Source organism: Micromys minutus (genome assembly GCF_963924665.1).
Source record: "Micromys minutus genome assembly, chromosome: 23".
Classification (NCBI taxonomy): Eukaryota; Metazoa; Chordata; class Mammalia; order Rodentia; family Muridae; genus Micromys; species Micromys minutus.
Window position 1 is genome coordinate 39,813,280 of NC_137958.1, and position 21,435 is coordinate 39,834,714.

At 41.2% G+C, this 21,435-nt stretch overlaps 1 protein-coding gene across 1 annotated transcript in view; it reads left to right on the plus strand.

Moving 5' to 3' along the window:
- Positions 1-252: 252 nt before the first annotated feature.
- MDFIC (MyoD family inhibitor domain containing) overlaps positions 253-21,435 on the plus strand; it is a 76,903-nt gene continuing 55,720 nt past the window's right edge. The window contains exons 1-3 of the mRNA XM_080936481.1: positions 253-463; positions 705-882; positions 18,750-18,872. Of these exons, the coding sequence (XP_080792607.1) occupies positions 789-882; positions 18,750-18,872 (217 nt within the window). The 5' untranslated portion in view covers positions 253-463; positions 705-788. The remainder of the gene's footprint in view (positions 464-704; positions 883-18,749; positions 18,873-21,435) is intronic.

Sequence of the window (21,435 nt, forward strand, 5' to 3'; positions counted from 1 at the left end):
TGAAAACTTCTGAACTCCCTCCCTGTTTTCCCAAACCTTGGTGGGCCTGGGCAGGGAAGCCTGCATCTGGCCTGTCCAGCTCTGGCCTCCTGACCCAGACAGCTCCCTCCACAAGGGAGCGCAGGGCCAAGCCTAGGTCGCGCCGCCCCCAGCCTCGGGGCTGTCTGCCAAGAGTTCGAGGCCACCCTGATCCGGATATGATGAAAGGGAGTCACAGAGAGAGAAGTGTTTGAAGAGTGTAGGAGTGGCAGCCCGAGGGTGAAAGAGACGCACAAGTGGATTCTGAAGTCCTTCCCGGAGAGGGGCTGCCCAGAGGGAAGGGACGGAGTGCGCCGAGTCAGCACGGGTGGCTGCCAGTGTCACCGCCACTCCCGGGGGCGGCGGGACGTGATGGGGCCACGGCCAGAGCCTTGCTGACTCCCAGAGGAAGGGACTCAGAGCAGCTTGCGAGGGGGATGCCGAGGTAGGTGGAGGTCCCTTAGGTCGCTCAGTCCTCCCCCAACTCCCCCCCCCCGGTCCCCGCGTGTCCCCTCCCAGCGCGCGCGTCCCGCTCGCAGCGTCCCCCCCAGGCTGCTTTCAAATCCTAACTTCCCCGGGGTGGAGTTGGAGGAGGGACGCGGAGGGGGAGGGAATGGCCCCGGCGCGGCGGCGTGCTGCGCTCTAAAAACAGTTGATCCTGCTGTCCCTTTTGCTTTTCCCGCCAGAGGCAGGCCGTTTCCTGCACCCAGCACCTAAGCAGCCGGGGTCGGTGCACCCCGCGGGGACGGCGCGGGCTCGGAGCGTGGCCCATGTCCGGCGCCGGTGAAGCCCTCGCTCCAGGGCCCGCGGGGCAGCAGTGCCCGGCCGAGGCGGGCGGCGGCCGGCTGGGCTCCCCGGCCCACGGTAAGGAGTGTTTGCGAGGAGCAAGTTTCTGGGATGGGGCGTTGGTGGCGGTGGGGGGCTGCGAGGACGGGCTCCAACTTCGTAGTTGTGAACTTTTGCACACTCCGTGTTGCTTAAAACAAGTCTTCCAGGGGATCCCTGTCCCAGATCAACAACCGGATAGGAGGGCGGGGTCCCTGGTCCCTCTGCTCCCTCTTCCTGGTGAGAAACAGGATGACTTCTACCTTCTGCCTAATCACTTCTTGGCCTGAGACTCAGGAGGGGTGTGAGGTCCCCAACCCTTGTCTAGTTCTCCTAAGGTCTTGTGTTCTTTTCCCATGCAGGGCTGTCTCTGCTCACTGAGCAAGCATGGGCTCTCCTCATCTTTCCGGTTCTTGTTGGGTACTCTGACCCCCAGGTTAAGCGTTCAGGTTTCTGGGACCAGTTTCTTGTGGAATGGCTCCTGCGTATGTTTTCAATAACATTTGTTTTGAAATAAACAAGTTCCAAGGATGAATTAACTCTTTTGAGTTCTTCCAAAAGGAAAACAACATTTGTGCTTCTGGGAAGCTTCCATAACCACATTTTAAAAATTCTTTGACGGTAATAGACTTCAGGTGCTCTTTGACGGCAGAACCAGACTTTTCTCTTACCTTTTCCAGTAAGGACAATGCAAATGGAGTTCTGATTGACATATACCAGGAAACTTTTTAGGTCTCCCAAACTCTTGATTTTAAGTATGTCTAAAAGTCTTGTCTCCCACTACCCCAATACATATTGACTTAAGTTTCTTTTTTTTTATGCAAAAAAAAAAAAATGAAAAATGAAGTTGCTAGCCAGAGTAGATAAAGCAGAACACATCCTTGCTTAAATTGAAATGTTATGTTTATCATTTTGTTTTAGAAGAGTGACTCATTTCTTTTCCTAAACAGAGAAAACCTAAGCGATTGGCTGTAGAGAAGCACAGAACCAGACTGATAAACACATGCTTTCCCAGAAGCCGCCTCTTAGTCTCACACACACTTCAGTGTCAACTCTGTCGTTTCCCTGTTATTAGCCATGCCCGGCTACAGCCATAGCCACTGGTTGACAGGCTCCTAATCCACCCACCTGAGCCATTAACCACTGCTGTTAAACAGTGCTTACACCAGACGTCAGCACCAGACGCTCCAGGTTTGGAAATAGACAACATGCACAAAATTCAGTGTGAATGCTATGGATGTCTGAAATCTCAAGAACCTGCCACGATACCTGTGCAGCACAAGGCTCCTTGGGGTCAGGTGATCTGAGTACAAGAAGCAGGACTTCTAAAAGGGCCCGAGGTTAAATGTCCGCTGTAGACAACATGCATATCTCTACGGAAAAATGTCCTGGTGCAACTGAGCATTACCTGCCACAAATGTCCTCCCCTCTTACCCTATCGCTGGGCTTTTGTTGTCCTTTCTGAAAATCAAAGCAATAGTGTCTGAACCTACGTAGCAGGACATTAGTGTTCAGTTGATCAAAATTTAGTTTTAAAGTCCTGCACTCTGAATTTAGTAAGGAAAATAGAATTTTTTTTTTTTTTAGGGGCATTTGCAGAACATGTTTTGGAAAAGAAGAAAGAATATGAGACGCGTCTTCTGTAGAGTTAAATATACTTATATATGTTCACTGTGATCATATATGTAATACCACATAGTATGTTACCATGGACCATTCACCATGGTAACCCAAGGTGTAATTCTTAAAAATTGGAAGTAATTTTAGGGATTTAAAAAAAAAATTGCTTGAACCTCCTAATCAAATTTTGGATCCAGTTCTATAACCATTAAGTGTGTTGGGAATTGTGACAGAATAGTCCGTTGCGGTCTTTCGTTGTTGAGTTGGAAAGGTTTTCTTTACTGAGGACAGCCCAGAACATTTGCCTTTCTGTGTGCTTCTGGGATCTTTTCTACTGCTTCGAAAACTTTATGGATCTTCAGACTCTTTCTGGGGTGTTCTGCAAGGTGTGACCCAGTGTGACGCTTGCCTGGTACACGCTGTAAATGGGAACCAGGAAAGTGGCAGGTGAGGTATTGGTGGGATTCAGGATCCAGGAGAGGAAGTGGGCCAGGAGATAACAGGACCTGGTTCTGGAGAAGTACTGGCATGTGGATTCAGATCTTCGATGTCCTAAGGGCTTCTGAAAATCTAGATGCATATGTGGATTGTTTCATCATTTTGTAGTGACTAATTGAGTGGTTTTTGTTTTGTTTTGTTTTTCTCCCCACTGTGGCAAAAGACCAACAACACCTGGAGGTTGAATATGACCTCTGGGCCTCTGGTTTGTTGTCTCTGTTTCTGCAAACAGAAAGCAAATGTGCTTTAAAATGACTTTCCTGTTTATAACCAACTTTTGAAATACTGAGTTATGTTCTCAATGCAAAATTCCCATAGAAATGCCTTGGTCGGTGAAAGGCCACTTTCGCCACACTTGGGCCACACTTGGGCCACACGTGTCCTTGTTGTAAGAAAATAGGTTTGTGGATAGGATTCCTCTCACTGTCATTTCCTTTGCTTTTGGGCCGAGCGCTCGAATGCTCTTCTCTGCAGTTCTGTAATCGAAAGAGCCTTTAAATTAACTGCTATATTCATAAGGTTGTGGTTTATACGTAGAAGAATCTCTAGAAATAATTTATTCTAATTGGTTATTTTTTTTTTTTAGATGAGGGAAAGGACTCCCAAAGACCTTAAGGGGCTTGCTCAATACAGCAATTGCCCCTCACACAGCGACAAACAAGAAAGCAGGTGGAGCCCAACTTGTAAAATGTGTGCCACAGTGATAAATGTGGTTGCAGTAGTGAATCGATACGACCTTGTCACATGGGGAGATGCAGGAAAGTTAATAGGCTCTGGATAGTGTGAATCACTGGGGCCTCTTTCCATCCCAGCCCCCATCCCAGCACACTTGCCAAGATGTAGACTGTTGGACTCTGTGCTGGTGTATACTTTAATGTGATAATGTGTGATTTAATGTACTCTTGTCTCTAGGGAGAGTCCTCTGAGACTATTAGGCGGACTTTTCATAGCAGGATGCAAAATGCCAGTGAAGTTAATTAAAAATAATCTAAAATAGAAGTGAGGGAGAGGCTCTTCGAGTTGAAACTGCTTAAGAAGAGCTCCGACTTAGAAGCTTAGCTGAGTTGTCAGGAGTGTATGGAGCTAATCAGATTTCCTTTTGGGGAAGCCTGTTTGTTTCAATTTATATAATGTAAGCTTTACGTATCTGAATTTCTCTACTGTGGTCATGCTGTTTTATCTCTTTTAAAGATGGCATTTCTCAAAACGTATTATCTTTGGACAGCTTCTGTCATTGGTTCTGAACCTGAGATGATTTTGGCCCCAGGAAGATGTTTGACTACATAGAGGCACATGCTAGGTGGTCCCAACATGGCAGGGTATGGTACTAACATTTGGTGAGCAGAGAGCAGGGATACTGCTCAGCATCCTTCCGGGCACATGATAGCACAGTCCCCAAATAATAAAGGCCTGGCCCAAAGTCAGTATCGTTTACACAGAAAAACCTTCTGCCCTTATTTCTTGGGCACCAACAGGCTTTTATCCTTACTCAAGTGCATAGTACGATTCTTTAGGTAGAAAACCAGAGAATTTGCATCTGCACAAGTTCTGGATGCTACTTGATTCTAAGGTTTATTCATTTAGAGATTTATCCATAAAAATACCCATTTTATTGACTTTTAAACAGAGAACAGTCCTTTTTTTTTACGCTGGGAGGAGTAGATGGGAGTCAGAGTGCAACAGAGAGTCTTCAAAAAGCTGTAAAAACAACTCCAAGTGTAAATTTTGTTAGTCCATGAAAATTCTCTACTGATGCCCCCCCCCCCCCGAATTTTGGTTTTATGCTTCAGTTCAAACTCAAAATGCTTATGAGCTTTGAAATCATATATTCTAAAATAAAGTATGTCTTACACAGCGTGAAGGGGGAAAATCGAAGGCACGGTACAGTGAATAGGACTAGGACACTGCCTTTGCCACCTCAGCGGAGATGCTTTTCCTACATCCCTGCACAGCTTCTTGGAGATAACCACTGTGTAGCAAGACACAGGAACAGCTCTCGCCCTTCACATGAGTCCCGTTCATTTGCGTGTTGGACTCTTGGAGTCTGGATTATAGTTTTCCCTAGAAAATATTGGTAAATTATATTTAGTTCTTTAAATCAATCTCAAGAGGTGTCGGGATTTAAATGGGATGAGGGGACATTTTTTTTAAGGCACATTGAAAGCCAAAGTCCTATCTTTTTCATAAGCATGAAGGGAGAAATGTTCATTTTATAAAATTAGCTCAATTAGGGCAAGGCTTCTGAGCACTGTATTGTTTCTCCCTTTGCTAAGAGTCAAATGACTGAAGGAATGCATGGAAAATTTTAATAACAAAGGGAAAGAAGGAAAGGGAAGGATGGAAGGAAAGCTGGAAGGAGTGAGTTAAAACTGACCTATCTATGCATTGATTTAACTATTTGGAGATTTTGAGATGCCGAAATTGAATGCCAGGAAAAATCTGGTTTAGTCTGGTATGACCTGGGCATCTGACTTAGCATGTTAAATATATTTACATACATGAATATGTACACACACACACACACACATACACACACACACACATACACACACACACACACACACACACACACTATTATGTACCATGATAGAGGCACAAAGAACGTTCAGTGACAGAAATGGAAAGACCCCAGTCATCTCTAGTTGGGGATTTGGCAAAGACTTCAGGAAGATTTAATATGACATAGGTTAGGAAGCATCGTGGTAGGATCCATTGCTCAGATGGTAGAGATCATGACTCATTCAACGGGGTAGATCACAGGAGGTTGGGTTCTCCAGACAGATGATCAAGTAGGCTTCAGGAAAGGGCAGAAAATGACAATAAAGACTGGGAAAAGTCTGGGTCAGGAGGCTTTGTTCAGTTTCGGAACAAGCATGTTTTTAATGTTGTCATTAGTGGGCCTCTGAAGGTTCTTTAGAGGGGGAAAGTAGAAGACATAATTTGCATTTAGGAGAACAAGCCTGATGACAGGTCAAAGGGTGATTTTGGAGTAGGGCAAAGAGTAGAATTGGCAATTTTCTAGAAGGTTCCTACAGTAACCTGGGAAAGAGGAGGAGGTCCAGGACAGCCTAGTACAGGGGACACTGAGGGGACACATTTAGGAACAGCAATATAGATAGGATAAGCTTTGAATATCTTTGAGGGCCCCTTAATGTTTACTAATGTTCGATTCTTTTGAGGTCACGTGTATTTTTCATACAAGTTGATGAACTGAATGGGCATTGTGATGTAAAATATGTAATATGAAGCCCTTGCAAAGGTAGGAATTCAAGGCCCTCTATAGTGTTGCCCTGTCACCAGCCTGGTCACATGCAGGAGCCTTGAAGTCTTCTTTTGTGTATGTTGAGTCCAGGGGGCTTCGCATTAATCATAGTCAACAATAAGTAGTATTGTAACTAGGTGGAGGGGACTGTCACCATCAGGGGGGTAGATGGTGAGCTCTAAAGTCAGAGAGGGAAGGGCTGCACCTTGGCAGGAAGTAGTAAAAGAATGCAGAAGAGGAATATATAATGGCTCTCCAGAAGTATTTAATATTTAGTGGTATTTAGTGGTTTCAGGGGGTAAGAATTGTCATTTGTAAAGTACAAAGGATGTGCATAGAAAGCTTCTCCCGGAATACTTGGTGGAGAATTCTCACTGTACTGGGAAGAACGCTCAAGACAGAGGCATCAAAATAGAACATGGATTGATTTGGGTGTCTGTGTTGTGGCGAACACTTGTAGGACCAAGTGTCATTTTCTAGAAAGGGTTTAAAGACTTAGGATACTTTTCCCTTTGAAATGGTGTGGGAGAAAAGGATTAAACTATAATCTGGAGAAAATTAGATAAAAAGAGACCAGTGAAGGCCCAGATCTTTTCCCTAAAGTAGATGGTAGTATTTGTAAAGAGCAAGGGAGGTTAGGATGAGTCAAGACATTTGAGATTTGTGGGAAATGTTGAAAGAGGAATGTATTCAAGAAGGAATCAAACTGATGCAAACCCTGAGCTGCTCAGTGAAGCTGAGGGCTTAGCTAAGAATGAGTGGCCTAAATTCTGCTAGACAGGGATCAGCATGGCTGACTGCCTTTCTCAGACGGGATCACGTGGGAGTTTGGGAATAGAAGCAGAGAGAATGGATTGTGGAGTTGGCATAGGACTGGGAATGGGCAGGCTTTCAGAAACAATGGGAGAAAGAGGGACAAAGGACAAATATCCAGCAGATGTGGCACAAAGTGCCTTAGTACTCATTGTTCATCCTTTCAGGTTGGTAGAGGAGGAGGAAGATGGGGCGGAATAGCTTCCCAGCTAGCAAACCTTGAAGACGCCAGCAGGGTGAGGGCCGCTTTGTTTGGTCAGTCTGCCTTCAAGGACTTGATATATATGATCCAGTGACCTTTGCAGAGCTGTGAGGGAAGCTGTGGAATTTTGGGGCGTGTTAGGGCTTTTCCTGTTTCTTTCAACCTTATTTCCTGGATCTGGTTGAGATGATTTCATGGAAAGAAAGCCAAATAACAGTGCACTTTACCAGTATTATATTTTTATAGCAACAAAAGGGCGGGGAAAATAAGGAAACATAAATTGACATGGTCTCCAGTTATGCTATCTGAAAATGGAAAATTGTTTAGAACAACAAACAACAGGGGAAAAAATTCCATCTAACAGCATGAGATAATGAAGAAATTCTCTTGTGTGAAGGCAGAGGCTAAAGCGAGTGATTTCTGTTCCAGTCCCCTAAGTATTTGTGCTCTGCTTTTTTTAAAAGACCAATGCGTGCATTGCTTCATCCTAGACTTTGGGATGACTTTGATGTTGGTGATTCCCTGGGGGTAGACTGAAGAGGTTGTAGTCCTCCTGTTTCAGAGACAGGTTGTGTATATGAGCCAGTATTTTAGATCTGTCTCCCTTCTTTTTTCCTTCCTCCCTCTCCCTTTCTGCTCCATCCCTCTTGCCAGTAACAGTAGCTCTTTCCTAAGGAATTTAAAAGTCCAGGTCTTCTTTTCACCTTAGCAGGCATACCTGGGAGGAGTAAAGGCTCTTTAATCTTAAACTACTGAAATAGGAGTTCTAGTTTGTAATGCTAATTCTGATCACTCAAACTCCAGTAAGCAGGAACTTAACTATTTTAACCCGAAAATGTTAATTTTGCTTGTGGTTTCTACTTGCAGTCTACTTCTGTTTTTCAGATTCACGCCCACATGATCTGAACAAAGATGATTCACATACATGTGCCTTTCTGCTCAGTCTTTTTTGTAGTCTCAGGAATGAAGCGGGAAATGAGTTTTATGCTACCACACACATCTAAGCATTGACATTTGAAAGGGAAAACCCTGTCCTCAACTTTTTTGTGTGCCTGCCATATCCATGGCCCTTGAAGATTAAGAGTGCTTATGTGCATAGCTGTACCCATAAGGCATGTAGCCATATGCAAACAGGTGAGGAAGGGTGTGAGATCTGCTAAAGGGAATTGCAATCCTCCTCGTTTACACTGCACTGGGAGATTACAAGGCTATGTGACAGATTAGACATTGCTAGTTGTCAGTCAGGCGGTTGTGGTCTAATTTTGGAGCTTCTCAGAATGTGTGGGGACTGGGAGAGACTCTCGGGATGATGAGAAGACCTTGGTTTTGTTGATGACATCAGTTGAAGAATGCACGTCACAGATCTCAGGCTTAATTTCTTGACCTGTTTATTTTGGTTCAAATTTGTGTAGAGCTGACAGTCAAAATAGCTTGGGGTAGAGCAGGTGTCAGGAACTCAAGTCAGGTGGTGGAGTAGTCAGGAGTCAGCTCTGTCTTTTCTACCCAAAGTGTAATTTTCCTCATTTGTTTCATGATGGAGCAGCTTCTGACCAGTAAGGTGTTTGGGAATATAACCCTGCTCTCTTATTTCACCCAAGTTACAAGAGAATCCTTAGTAAGTTATTTTCTTTCTGAAAGGTTTCATATCACGTCTTGGTAATAAGTAAGAGAAATTATCAAGCATGAGACGCCAGCATAGGAGCTGACAACGTGAAAGTAGGTATGATGTTAGATAACGCTCCAGTCTTGGCCAGTGTGCAGTGTGAAAACCAGGTCTTTTCATTTTTTTTTTTTTTTTTTTTTTTTTTTTTAGCAAACAAGTGTTTAACAGAATTTTCATATAAAAAACACAAAAGCAAATAGTGTAATCTGGGAACAGAAAGCACAGTTTCCATGTAATTCTTGATCTATGGAACACAGTGTTGAGTTCTTCTGAGAGGACGGTACTTTTCCTTCGGAAGGAAAGACATAGACTGCATGGAGATTTGTAAGCAGGTGGGGATTCCCAACTAGCAGGAATGGTAACTGATTAATGTTTAAGACCCAGGAAAACTAGAAAATAAATGTTTCGAATGCTTCTGTTCCTACCTTTGCCCCATATTCAGACTTTAGTAGGGAAATAGACAGGAAGAATTGAAGTCGGTGAGGGATGTGGGAAATCACTGTGTTTCCATTGCTAAGGACGATAGATAGGCCTATCAGAATATCTAAGATAAGGGACGTGAACAATGGCTTCCTGTAGCCACTGAATGGACGATAGAGATTGCAGAGCTTCATAAAAATGGATTGGTGGGCTTAGAGGAGGATTCATCGTCAAATGTAGCTTCCCAGTGGTAGGGCTGAGGGTGTCCCAAAGGTGAGTTAGGGAATTATTTGAGGGCTTTCTGGTTTAGGTGTTTCTCAGAACTGGCAGAGGCTCTTCCTCCTGACTTTACACTGAATCTCTATCAGTCATTCGGCAGTGTAAGAAATCAACATCAATGTAGTTTTAATCCATACGGCATTGTTTGATTTGTGTCCTTACCATAACTTGTAATGACTTGCTCAGTCTTCTCTTATTTATTTACTTCAAAGTCAGAGTGTTGAGCTTTGAAATGCTGTTACAGATTTAAAAAAAAAAAACCTTTGGCTCATTGTTCCAGTGCCCTTCATTCTTGTTGAAGTGCCAGAGAAGGGTTCATTGCTTGGCTAGAGAACCAGAAAAGGCATTTGGTCCTGACCAAATCACTGAGAGCTAAGAGAAACGTGTTTAAAACAAAGACCACCGAAAGAGGAACTCTAAAGTATGTTATATGCATGAGCAAAACGTCACAGCTAACACCAGGATGTACTGTAAGCACTCCACACTAATAATTTTAAAAGAAGGAATAAAACAAAGAAAGGTGACCTAGACAAGATTCAAGATGAGTGTATTATTGGGTTGACCAGTGTCTGTGTCTTTTGTCAGTTCTTGGAGGTGGTGAGTACTGGATGTTTTTGTCCGAGTTTCTGTCATGAGTAATTCTGGAAACTGCTAAAACAAGAATGCTACATTCCATGAACCTTTGCATGTTTGGCTATAGTGTGAGTGTTCCCGGTCGAGAAGACCTGGCTAAGCTTGAGTGAGAATTCCATGTCTCATGATCAGATGACTTAAAAGTACATTCACCAGATTAGGAGCATAAAGGCACTAGAGATTAAGATGTTAGAGGTAATACATTCTCTTTTCATTACCAAATTTCCCCTTTTAATCCGTCTCCCTTTTTAAACATGGACTGTGTAGTGTCCCTCTTTCCTGTTCTGATTTACTGAGACATATTTTAAGCCACCCTTGCATTTCATGTCTTCGTTTAAAGTTCATATTCAATCTTGTATTTCTACATTTGTAAATATTCCCATTTTGCTAATGCATGTTTTCCTTTGGCCTTCGATAGGTAAGCTGGGGCATTTAAAGCTGTTTTGTTTGTTTGGCTTTTTTGTTTTGTTTCATTTTTTTCCATTTTAAATCCAATCAGACCTTAGACTTCTGAATGCCTTTCGAAGGAATGCATTTCAGATCTTGCTGAAAAGTCTCACCAGGTTTCAAAATACAGATAAAGATAAATGAACTGAATTGGCTAAGCATTTAATTCAATCATAAACACTCATAATTTATCTGTGATTACATGTTTTTTTTTTTCTGTTTATAAAACCCCGGAAGTTTATCTCCATGCCTATTTGTTAATGTGTGTTACATGCTTATTGTGTGATCTAATATGCTTCGTGAGTAAGGAGATTGTAATCCATTGGGAAGAATGGACAAAGAAAGTTGGATTTGTGTTGCTCTGTAAAGGTCAGGGTTGTTGTTGTTTTGTTTTGTTTTGTTTCCTTTTGGATCAGTGAAGAAGTGAAATTCCAGTCCCCAGGTCTTCCGGAGAACTGCCTTAACTTTGTTTTTTTTGTTTTTTTGTTTTTTTTTTTTTGTTTTTTTTTAAAGGTTATATTTGCAGAATTTCCACATTGTTCTGAGCCTCTGGGAAAAGATAGTCACAGATTTTCTTTTTCTTTCACGTTTCTTAGGGATTTTTTGCTTCAGATTTCTTAGGATGCTGTCAGCTACAATACAACTATCTGGGTGTTTAATGGATAATAACAGAAAGTTATAGGAGACAAGTTTTATACATATGGACATAGGGATGGATAGAGATTTACAACAGCTGACGATTTAGGTATTTTGGAAACGGTGTCTATTATAGATTACTGAGCACATAGTTAAACTATATGAAGCCTAACTTGTAAACACCCATATATTTAAGCATAGTCTTTTGTGTTTTCTTTTGCATAAGTGCATTGAACAGTTACTAAGGCTTGGGGGTGGGGCTGGTAAAGATAGTTTCCAAGCTCTATCATTGTATATACATCCACTAAGTAAGCAAATTCCACATAGGTAACAAGAGGGAAACGTATTTGATGATTGTTCTGTGAGTTTACCCTTGCCTACTTCAGGAGAATATTTGACAGGATATGATAGTATGTTAAAAAAGGGGGAAAAATACTTAAACAGAGTATAGAAAAGGCTGAGGAAATGCCCAGACTCTGTGGCCACAGATTGCTAAGTCAGATGCAGGCATCCAAATTTGTTCATGGATTTGACGTGAAGGTATTCTCCTCCTCTTGGAACTGCCTTGTCCACTATGGAAAACAAAAACAAAAAGCAAAACAAAACCCCACAACTTCCCATAGGACAGTACTTTTCCTTAGTCAGTCTATAGACATGTAGCTTGTGTGGTATTCAGAAAAGTGCATGTTCACCTCAACAGCTTCCCCATGATATTTTTATAGCAGGACTTTGATATATGGTTATGTAATAGTAGTAGTCACCGCAGATGAGCTCTTACTGTAAAGAAGACACTGTGTCTAGGTCCATTTACTACAATATAACCTATGTTCTAGGTACATTTTTGTTCACATATTTAAAGATGGCACTTTAAAGGTAAGAAGCATCTTAACAAAGAATAATTTTCATAGGCTTCACAGAATCAGTAGTGGTCTCATTGGTGCGGCAAACTGATTTCAGATCTCTGCTCCTAAGTGTTCTCTAGCGCAGAGTACAAACTAGGGATGTTATGTCTGTCCTAGAGATTTTAAAGGTAATCTTTGTTTAGTGACAGGGAAGGATGCACACATCTAGGATTTAAAATGATGGTATTATCTTTACTTCTTAGAAGGCTGTGTATGTTCAGAACTTTATAGTGTCTCACAGTTTAATCAAGAATCCTTGTCCAATAACTTCACTAATCCTAGCTCCCTGCGAAGCAACGGTCTGTATTCTTTTGTTTCATGGTTTGTTGGAAACCTTCAGTTAGTAAGACAGGAAAGATTGGATATTGGGCAGTGTTCGCTGTACACACTCAGATGCTCAGAACTCACATTCAAAGTCCATGTTCCCAGGTGGTGTCATCCCACAGGTGGAGAGAAGGACTCTGTGAGCAATGAGTTTTCTCTGCTAAAATCACCTGGGCCACAAGACTCTACCTGCCAGTCCTGCCATTATCATCCTGTTTCCACTTTGATATCTGACTCTCTGTCACGATGTTCTCTCTTCTGTAAAGCTGTACTGTGTTTTCTTCCTAATCATGCCACTGATCATTGTGAAGATCAACTACATATTATCTATTAAAGTCTTTTGGAAATTTCCACAACAGTACTCTAATTGTGAAAATTCAGTGACTCAACAAGGCAAAACATTTTTATCTTTCTCTTAAAAAAAATTACCAAACAACCTCATATCAGGTAAACAGCTGTTATATGGCATATATAAATTTTATGTAAACTATTATCCAATGCATTTAATATGTATAGATTTTTCTTGCTTGTTATTAACTTTCCTTTCTTGTTATGCATGAATTATTTGATTTCCCCAAGTATCTGAGATAAGTTAGTAACATTATGAAGGTTTGAAATTCAGATAATGGCAGCTAGGTAAAATAGTGTAGAATTTTAACTGCAACGGAAATCTACTATTCTTAAGCAGGAACAATCAAGATTATTGGTGAAGACTGCCTCTCACTATTGATACTGAATTTCAATCATGTTAGATAGCCATTCATTTTGGAGGAGGAAATAATGTACTTAAATTGATCATTTAGAACCTTTATTATTATTTTTTTACCCTTTGACTTTTCTTTAACATATTCCATGCTTATCTCTTTCTCCAAGAGTGAATTCAAGTCCCATACCTACGAAGTATTTTCTATGATTTCTTCCATTCTGAACATCCTTTAGTGTGTATAGGAATGTAGGTATTGTTTACCCTTGTGCAGAATCAGTTATGCTGTCTGAGAGATGGCTTTGGTAGCCCAACATCTCTGTTTTCCCATGTAGAGGGGGAGGAGGAGCTTGGGGCCTTGCCCTGTTCACTAGCCTTGGAAGGCTGACCCTGTACAGGTTCCACCGACTTCTGCTTTGTTGGGGCTTTGATTATTTCATGGAGTGTGTTTGGTCTCCCTGACAGAGAGAGTTGTTTGTAGGACACGGTCTCCTTGCTTATCTACAAATTGTTTTCCACTTCTCTGTGTAGAAGAGGCACACCAGAATGCTTGGCACACCCACAGGTACACCCCAATCCTTTGTCCCTGTGGTAATTTAAAAAGACTTTTAATTTTTGATAGCTAAATATATATTTATTTTACCTCATCTACTGGTAGACATGTTTAGTATTATAAATTATTCAGATTTTGTACTTTCAGAGTTGTCTTGACAAGAAAGTATAACAAAATATAGATGTGTTCATTAGATGATTGGGTAAACTTTCATTTTCTAATTTCCTGGAATCCTATGTTGAGGATGTAAATAATAAGATATACCTTACTACATGTCCAGCTTGGCCACATTTCTTTTTTAGCATTACTCTTCTATTCATCAAAGCCATCTGCACTAGATCCTTGAAGGTTATTTGGGTCTGTGCATCTGTATGGGACAAGAGTTCTCTGCATGGTACTGACTCATCGTCAAAACCAAGAAGCACAGCTTAGAATAATCCACTATATAGAGGAATGAACCCCAAAAACTCTTACAGTTGGATATATAGTGATGTCCTATGCTAGGGAAATCACTTGGTGTTGGGGATCTCCATCTTAGGCCTAGCTGTAAGTGAAATGCAACCACAAATCTTCATATATGTAAAATGTAATAGATTGAAACCTTGGCTTTCCAATGCATGTTTGACACTGCAGGCCTATTTTGATAACGGTCATACGTTATTAAACATTTTACCAAGTCTCCATTGATAATGGTCATAGGAAAAATATCAAATTTTAACTCATCTGAACAAGGACACAGCTGGCTAAAACCTGTTGTCAAGGTTGATTCTATTTAGGTGTTGTCCATAGCACGCATGATTGATCATCAGTGAAATCCCTCTTTTTCCCTTCCTTCCATTTTCTCAGTAATGTGTGTAAATGCCCACTGTCTCAGAGGCTAATACCTGATGTTCTTTTAAGGTGAGGAAATGCAAAATAACACAAATACAATGGTGTTCGTGCATTAGCTTTTTCATAGCACTGTCCAGTGGCCACAGAGGTTTGGTTTATACAAGTAAAGAATTAGCCTAAGACAATTTACGTTTCTACTCAGAGCCTTGACTGAGTCTTGCCATTGGCTGGGTGCAATAGATCATCACAGGACAAATTTGAGACCAGTTTTCAAGCCAAGACATTTAGTTTTCAAAAGAGGCAAAGTTGGACACCCTGGTGATTGTGGTGTCACAGGAATCACACAGAACTTATTTCCCTTGGCATATAATGAGACTTGGAGTGCTAGTCTTTTCTTTCCCTCTTTTGACTGCAGGATACTAGGAATCATCTAATTCCAGAGTTTGCAGATAAGAAGCTCATTTTAGAAAGCATGATAAATGGTCTCTTAATAAGAATTTGGGGTAGAAGGAACTCCACTTCCCCCCAGGAGTAGGTTACATCATCATAAATCCATGTGTACATGGAGCACGTGTCATTGCCATTTATTCTGTGAGGAGTTGAGAGGGTCTGTGCTTAGCACTCGATTATTGGACATGATTCAAATATGCGTCAAGTGTGTCTAGAGGGTTTATTCATACCTATTTTCTTTTAGTCAGCAATGCTTCATAATGCCTCGGTTTCATGAATTAATTTTAATGGAATTAAACTTGAACAGCTCAAAATTATATAATTAATTTCATTCAGCTTCAATTAAAGTTACTAATTGAATCAAGCCTACTAGCATGACACCTGGCGGCAGTAGGCTTCGTAACAGCGTGGGCATGTAGGACAGCGGATGAGCCAGTTCGAGTGTACGCAGAGGTCAGAAAAAGTCTTTTTTGCTGATAATCTCTGAAGGGCGTGAGTTGACGATAGCAGGAAAGAATTCTGGAATTGTTTAAGAAAGTTAAAATTTTAATTGAAACTAATACATCTTTTGAAGATTACAACCCCCCCCCCCCCGCCTGCGATGATGCTGAAGAAATGTTACATAAATCTAGAACATATTGGTTTAGTATGCTTTAATTCATATTTCACTGATGTTTGAATATGGTTTTGCAGTCTAAAAATGTCTGCACCCCCCTCCACACGCACTCTTTGCCTCTGGGTTTCATCCTGAGTTTACACCCAGCTATTTCTCATGTGCTAAAATGTGCTTTGTGACAGAATTTTTGATTTGTTGTGAGATCTCTGTGATACATGAAAATATTTTTTGCATGTGCAGAAATTTTCTTCTCCCTTCTACCGGAAATGTTAACGAGATTGACGAATAGCTTCTGTCTGAGACTCCTCCTTTTCTCCGCTTCCATAGATTGACATGGAATTTCTCTATTTGTCCCCGATGGTAGAGGCTCATTCATTCTCTCTGCAGATGTGCAGATGAGCTCAGTAATTGGAAATGCTTCAGCAGTGGAATTTTAGGGTGATGACTAGTGTGGGTCCAGCATGGTGCCAGGGTTTGACCAGACTGGGGCGACAAGAACCTGAAGAGCAGACAAAACTCATGAACACACACTCAGTTGGGATCAGGTGTCTTGGGTTCTCTGATGGAGAAGGCCACGGCATGCTGGAAGCTTATGTTGATTTTATACAGTCAAGCATGAAGGCAGCATTTACAGTATAGGGCTGAGTCACGGAGGTGTTTACAGATACTGGCGAATCAGACAGGCAGACTTAGCTAACATCACTAGAAGCAGTCTCTACAGGACAACTCTTTTTCTGGTTGTAAGGGAGGAGGGCATGGCATGTATTTTCTGCATACACCATGAAACTTCACTCTTGGACGAGAGGAAGGTTTTGCAAACCATTTGAGCCTACATGGTGTGTGTGGAATGTGCTAATTCTCCACAAGTCTGAGGCTTTGGTCCTTGACATGGCTGGCTCATGTCCAGTAATACACATTTACTCAAGACTTCACCCACTCCCTGAAGATTAGCTGTACCTTTGTTTCTGGTTTGCACACTCATATGCACAGTTTTCACCTCATCTCCCAGACTATGAACTGCATGAAGGCTAGTGAAATTAATAGATGTTTGTATATACCATATGTCTTTGCATATATAATGTATACGTTATTCTCCCATTCTTCATATTTCATTTTACCATCAAATCTTGGTGAAAATTTTGGTCCTCTTAATCCCATCTACTCATCTGTGCAAACTTCATATAGTTTCTCCCATTTGCCACCATTTCTGATATGTCATTCCGTTAAACTCTCCTTGGCGTGCCTATTTGAATGTGGCTAACTTTCCACTTTTGTGCATATATTAGCTCCTTTTCTGTTGCTATGATAAAATACCCCAACAAAACCATCTTAAGAGAGACATAGTTTACTGTGGAGAAATGCAGTCCCTCGTGGCATAGAAGACATAACAGCAGGAAGAGAAGGCACAGTGGCAGGAGCAGTTGCCTGGTCCCATTTCTTTGGCACTTAGGGAGCCCAGAGTGAACAAAAGTTGGAGCATGCTATAAAGCTTCAAGGCCTATGGAAAGTGACCCATTTCTTCCATTGAGGCTTAACCTCGTAACATTTCCACAACCTTTTCAAATGCCTGGACCAGCTGTTCACACGTGTGAGCCTGTCTATTCGTGTAGTCTCAGTCTCTTTCTCTCCCTGAGTCTGTCTGTTCTCTCTTCCCCCTCCTCTTTTTGCTCTCTCTGTCTCTATCTCTGTCTCTGTCTATCTCTTTCCGACTCTGTGTCTCTTTCTCTGTATCTCTGTCATGTCCAGTGAATATATAAAGGATGTAGGAAAAGTGGAGCTCCTCAGGGTAAGCTCCTTGTCCTTTATATGAACTAGAAATTATTCATCACCCCCCCCCCAGTCAGTTAGGTTTGAGATTATTACTCTCCTCAGTACTTAGCCTTCCTTAGTCATTTTACAAGGCTTCCACGGCCTCTTTGATTTGTTCCCCTTGCTTTTGAATTAAGTCCAGATTTCCTCTGTTGACATTCAGATAGCCACATTCGATCTTCATCAGAACTTCACAGCCTCACCTCCTGTCCCTCTGAAAGAGCTTCCTAGCCTGGAGCTGGGACCTTTGCCCAAGTGTCTGCTTTTGGAGTTTTCCCATGCTGTTCTTCCGCCTTTCTCCCATGTGACTTTTTGAAGTTCTTCTAATCTTTTAGAAGCCATCCGACACGCTCCCTTCTCTATAGTGACTTGCTTGATCTCCGAATCCTGATGAGATTTTTTTTTTCTGGTCTTTTGAACTCCTTTAGTGCTCTGGACCTTTCATAGCATGCATTTTACCTTGTGTTATAGGTTGTGTGTTGTTTGACTTATGCTCCCAACAAGACATTCTATTTCCTTACATGTTGTCTTTCCACCCGAGAACTCGTAATCCTACATATCAACCTCTCATCCTAAACACTTGCCTCCCTCTCGGAGGAGGCATTGCACACTCTTTGACTTTTTCCTTCGGTTTCTACAGAGACTTCTGTCCCTGTTTCCTACATCCTCAGTGCCTGGTTACTTCTCATTCAGCTGTGCTCTGGCTTTCATGTCTGTCAATCATTTGTAGCCTCTTCTCCTTTGATACTTTTTCTGTCTCACCTGCCCCCTACCTGTATGCACTCACTTGCTCTCATCCTTGATGTAACCTTTCTACATTTCTCTATGATGACAGATCACTTGCTGTGCTAAAACTTATTTACTGCGATCTTGATAGGTCTTATTTTTCTTATGAGCATGATCCCTTAATGATGAAAAGATAGTAGGTGCTCAACACATGTCAATGGGCCAAGAATATATGCAACAGTCAATAACAGTATTATTATATTTTCTTAACCTATGGCAGACTTGGAAGCAGTAAGAAAAACTTAAGCCACGTTTGGTGCTGCACACCCATGATTCCAGCACGTGGGAGGTAGTGGTAGGAAAATCGGGAGTTCAAGGTGATCCTTCACCTTATAGAGACATCCAGGTCTGTGTTCTAGGAGACACTGTTTCAGAAAAATCCTCAAACAACCCTCTCTGGAAAACAGAAAGACTGGTAATAGCCACCAACTAATAATACATGCTTCATCTTTTTTTCAGAAGAATGTAATGAAGACAATACTGAGAAAGATAAAGGTCAAGCTACCAGGAGCCACACCAGGTGTGGGTTGATGCAGGACCAGTCCATTTGGAGAAATTCTTCAGATGGCGAACTCATCAGAAGTAAGTATTTCTTAAGAGAGAATTGGAGCCTCAGTCTCTCTCTCTCTCTCTCTCTCTCTCTCTCTCTCTCTCTCTCTATCTCTCTCTGGATATTTTATGAATTTACATTTCATAAAATATATCCTTTTTTTTTTGTTTTTTTCTCATCCCCCAACCCCCTGTTTCTATGTGGGTGCTTCCCCTCCCAACCACACACTCCCACCCCACCTCCCTGGCATTCCCCTACATTGGGGAATCTTTGAGCCTTCACAGGAACAAGGGCTTCTCCTCCTATTGATGCCAGACAATGCCATCCTCTGCTACATATGTGGTTGGAGTAAAGGGTTCCTTAATGTGTACTCTTTGGTTGGTGGTTTAATCCCTGGGAGTTCTGGAGTGGGGGATCTGGCTAGATAGATGATAGAGTGAGACTTCCAGGTCTTTGCCAGTGAGATTTTTAATAAGGGGTAGACCCATATTTTATGACTTTAGGTTCAAAATGAGATTAAAAGTGAACTTCGCTTCAAATTTGTGAGGTTACAGAAACTTGGCATTTAAAATAGTGAAATAATTTTGACAAATCTTTTCATATGTAAAAATACTCCAAATAATAATGTTTTAGAATATCTGCATTTTAATGACATGTAATATATGATATAAACATATTTTGGCTTTTTCCATCATAAAACAATCAATAATAAAAATCCAAAGGGGGGGAGGAGAACTGGCACGATTCAGGGATCTGACTATGATAGCATACCCTCAGTTTCCTTCCCAAGTAATTTCGCTACACATCTCTAAATCTGACAGTGTCTCTACTGGTGTTAAAACATCAGGGCTAAAACTGGGATGTAAATGCACTCTGGGCTTCCATATCTTCATGGAATAACTGAGCACAAACGTTATACTTAACTGTTAGATTTAGTCAGTTGGCTCTTTCTTGAGTGAAGACCCATTGGAAATCAGGCTTCTTTATTTACTTGTACACAGTATCAGATCTAAAGGACAAAGTGCTCTTGTGGTTGCTCTTCTTTTGGCCATTGATGCTTAACTTGTTTTTATGTTGCCATTTGCATCTTTTCAATGCTTCTCTTGCCCCTCAGGTGGCTTTGTAGAATATTTAGAAAACATTGCTGTATCAGTTTCACTCTGAGAATATTATGAAATATGGTATCTTGTGGGTGATGTTCAAAATGCGAATTCAGTGTGAGGCCTTCGATGTGGAACTTAGGTTTAGTTCCTGAGTCTCTCTAGATTGTTCAAATTACATTTGCCATAGGAAAGAATCTGGGAAAGGGAAGAGTTTAAATGGACACATTTGAAAAAGTGTAGAAGGAAATCTTTTGAATTCTCGTTCCTGGTTACTGAGTCTCAGTGTTAGTATGTTAGAGTGCAGAGAGAATACATTTCTCAGATACAAGTGTTGTACTATCTAATTTAATCTTAACTCATTGTTTCAGACAATTTATGATGTAGATTCCCTCTTCTGTTACATATCTTTTCTTCAAAACTTTTGACGTTACTTTCTTATGAAGAATACTCAGTTCCTGGCCCCCACTCAATATTAGAAAGACACCAACTTGGCAGAAAATTAACAATACTAATAAAAATATTGAAAGACATTTACAGTTTTCCTTTCTAAAAAAGCTACCCAAACATGTTTTGTTTCTCTTAACTTTAGATTTGAGATACTTTTGTCCTAGAGAATGGAATCGGAAGGAAGGATATGTAACAAAGCAATTGTGGCAAACATGATTTAAATAGCCTTTTCTGAAGAATCACAGAAACAGCATTTGAAGAAAAGTTATTCCTTTTGACCATAATATTAACTCAAAAATTGGGAAGCATAAAGTTTAGTGAAATGCTGGCGTATTTTTGCTTGTGATTTTCTAGAAACTAGTCTCCGAGCTAAGATATACAGGAAAGAATTTAAACTCCACTTATTGAGGACACGTAACCCCCCCCCCCACTTTTGTAGAAGCAGAATTGTAAGAGTTTCATTTCATCTTTATTTCTCCAGCCATCTTTCACAAGCCCACAGTAGAAAAATATAAATATGATCACTTAAGGCAAAACACCACATATACTGTGGCATAAGAATCTGCAGATTTTGGATTAATGTGGTTTTTTTTTTGGTTTTTTTTTTTTTTTGTTTTTTTTTTTTTTTTTTTTTTTTGCTACTTGGTAGAGCTCATCTTAGACATAGAATTCATCTTGTTAAAAAGACAGGATTTAAAGTGAATTGTTCTTTCCATTGTCTTACTGGTTTACTGGACTCGGGATCAAAAATATTGCAGGAAATAGTTTCCTGACTGAGATAATGATGCAGTGTGTGCCATGGGAGGCTGTAGCATTTGGGAACAAGTGTTTAGGTTGATACTGATGTTCACAGAAGGAATGAAGAGAGGGAGATCTATCCCCTATCCCCTCCTAGGAGAGTGCTGTGGTGACCCTTGGCAGATAAATAGGCTTGTGAAAATACTGACCATAGCCTGTGATGCCGCCAGAAACCTGATCCAGCAAGCATTTTCAAATACTTGTGGGTGAGCATCTGATTCAGAATGAGGATTAAAAGTTCCAAACC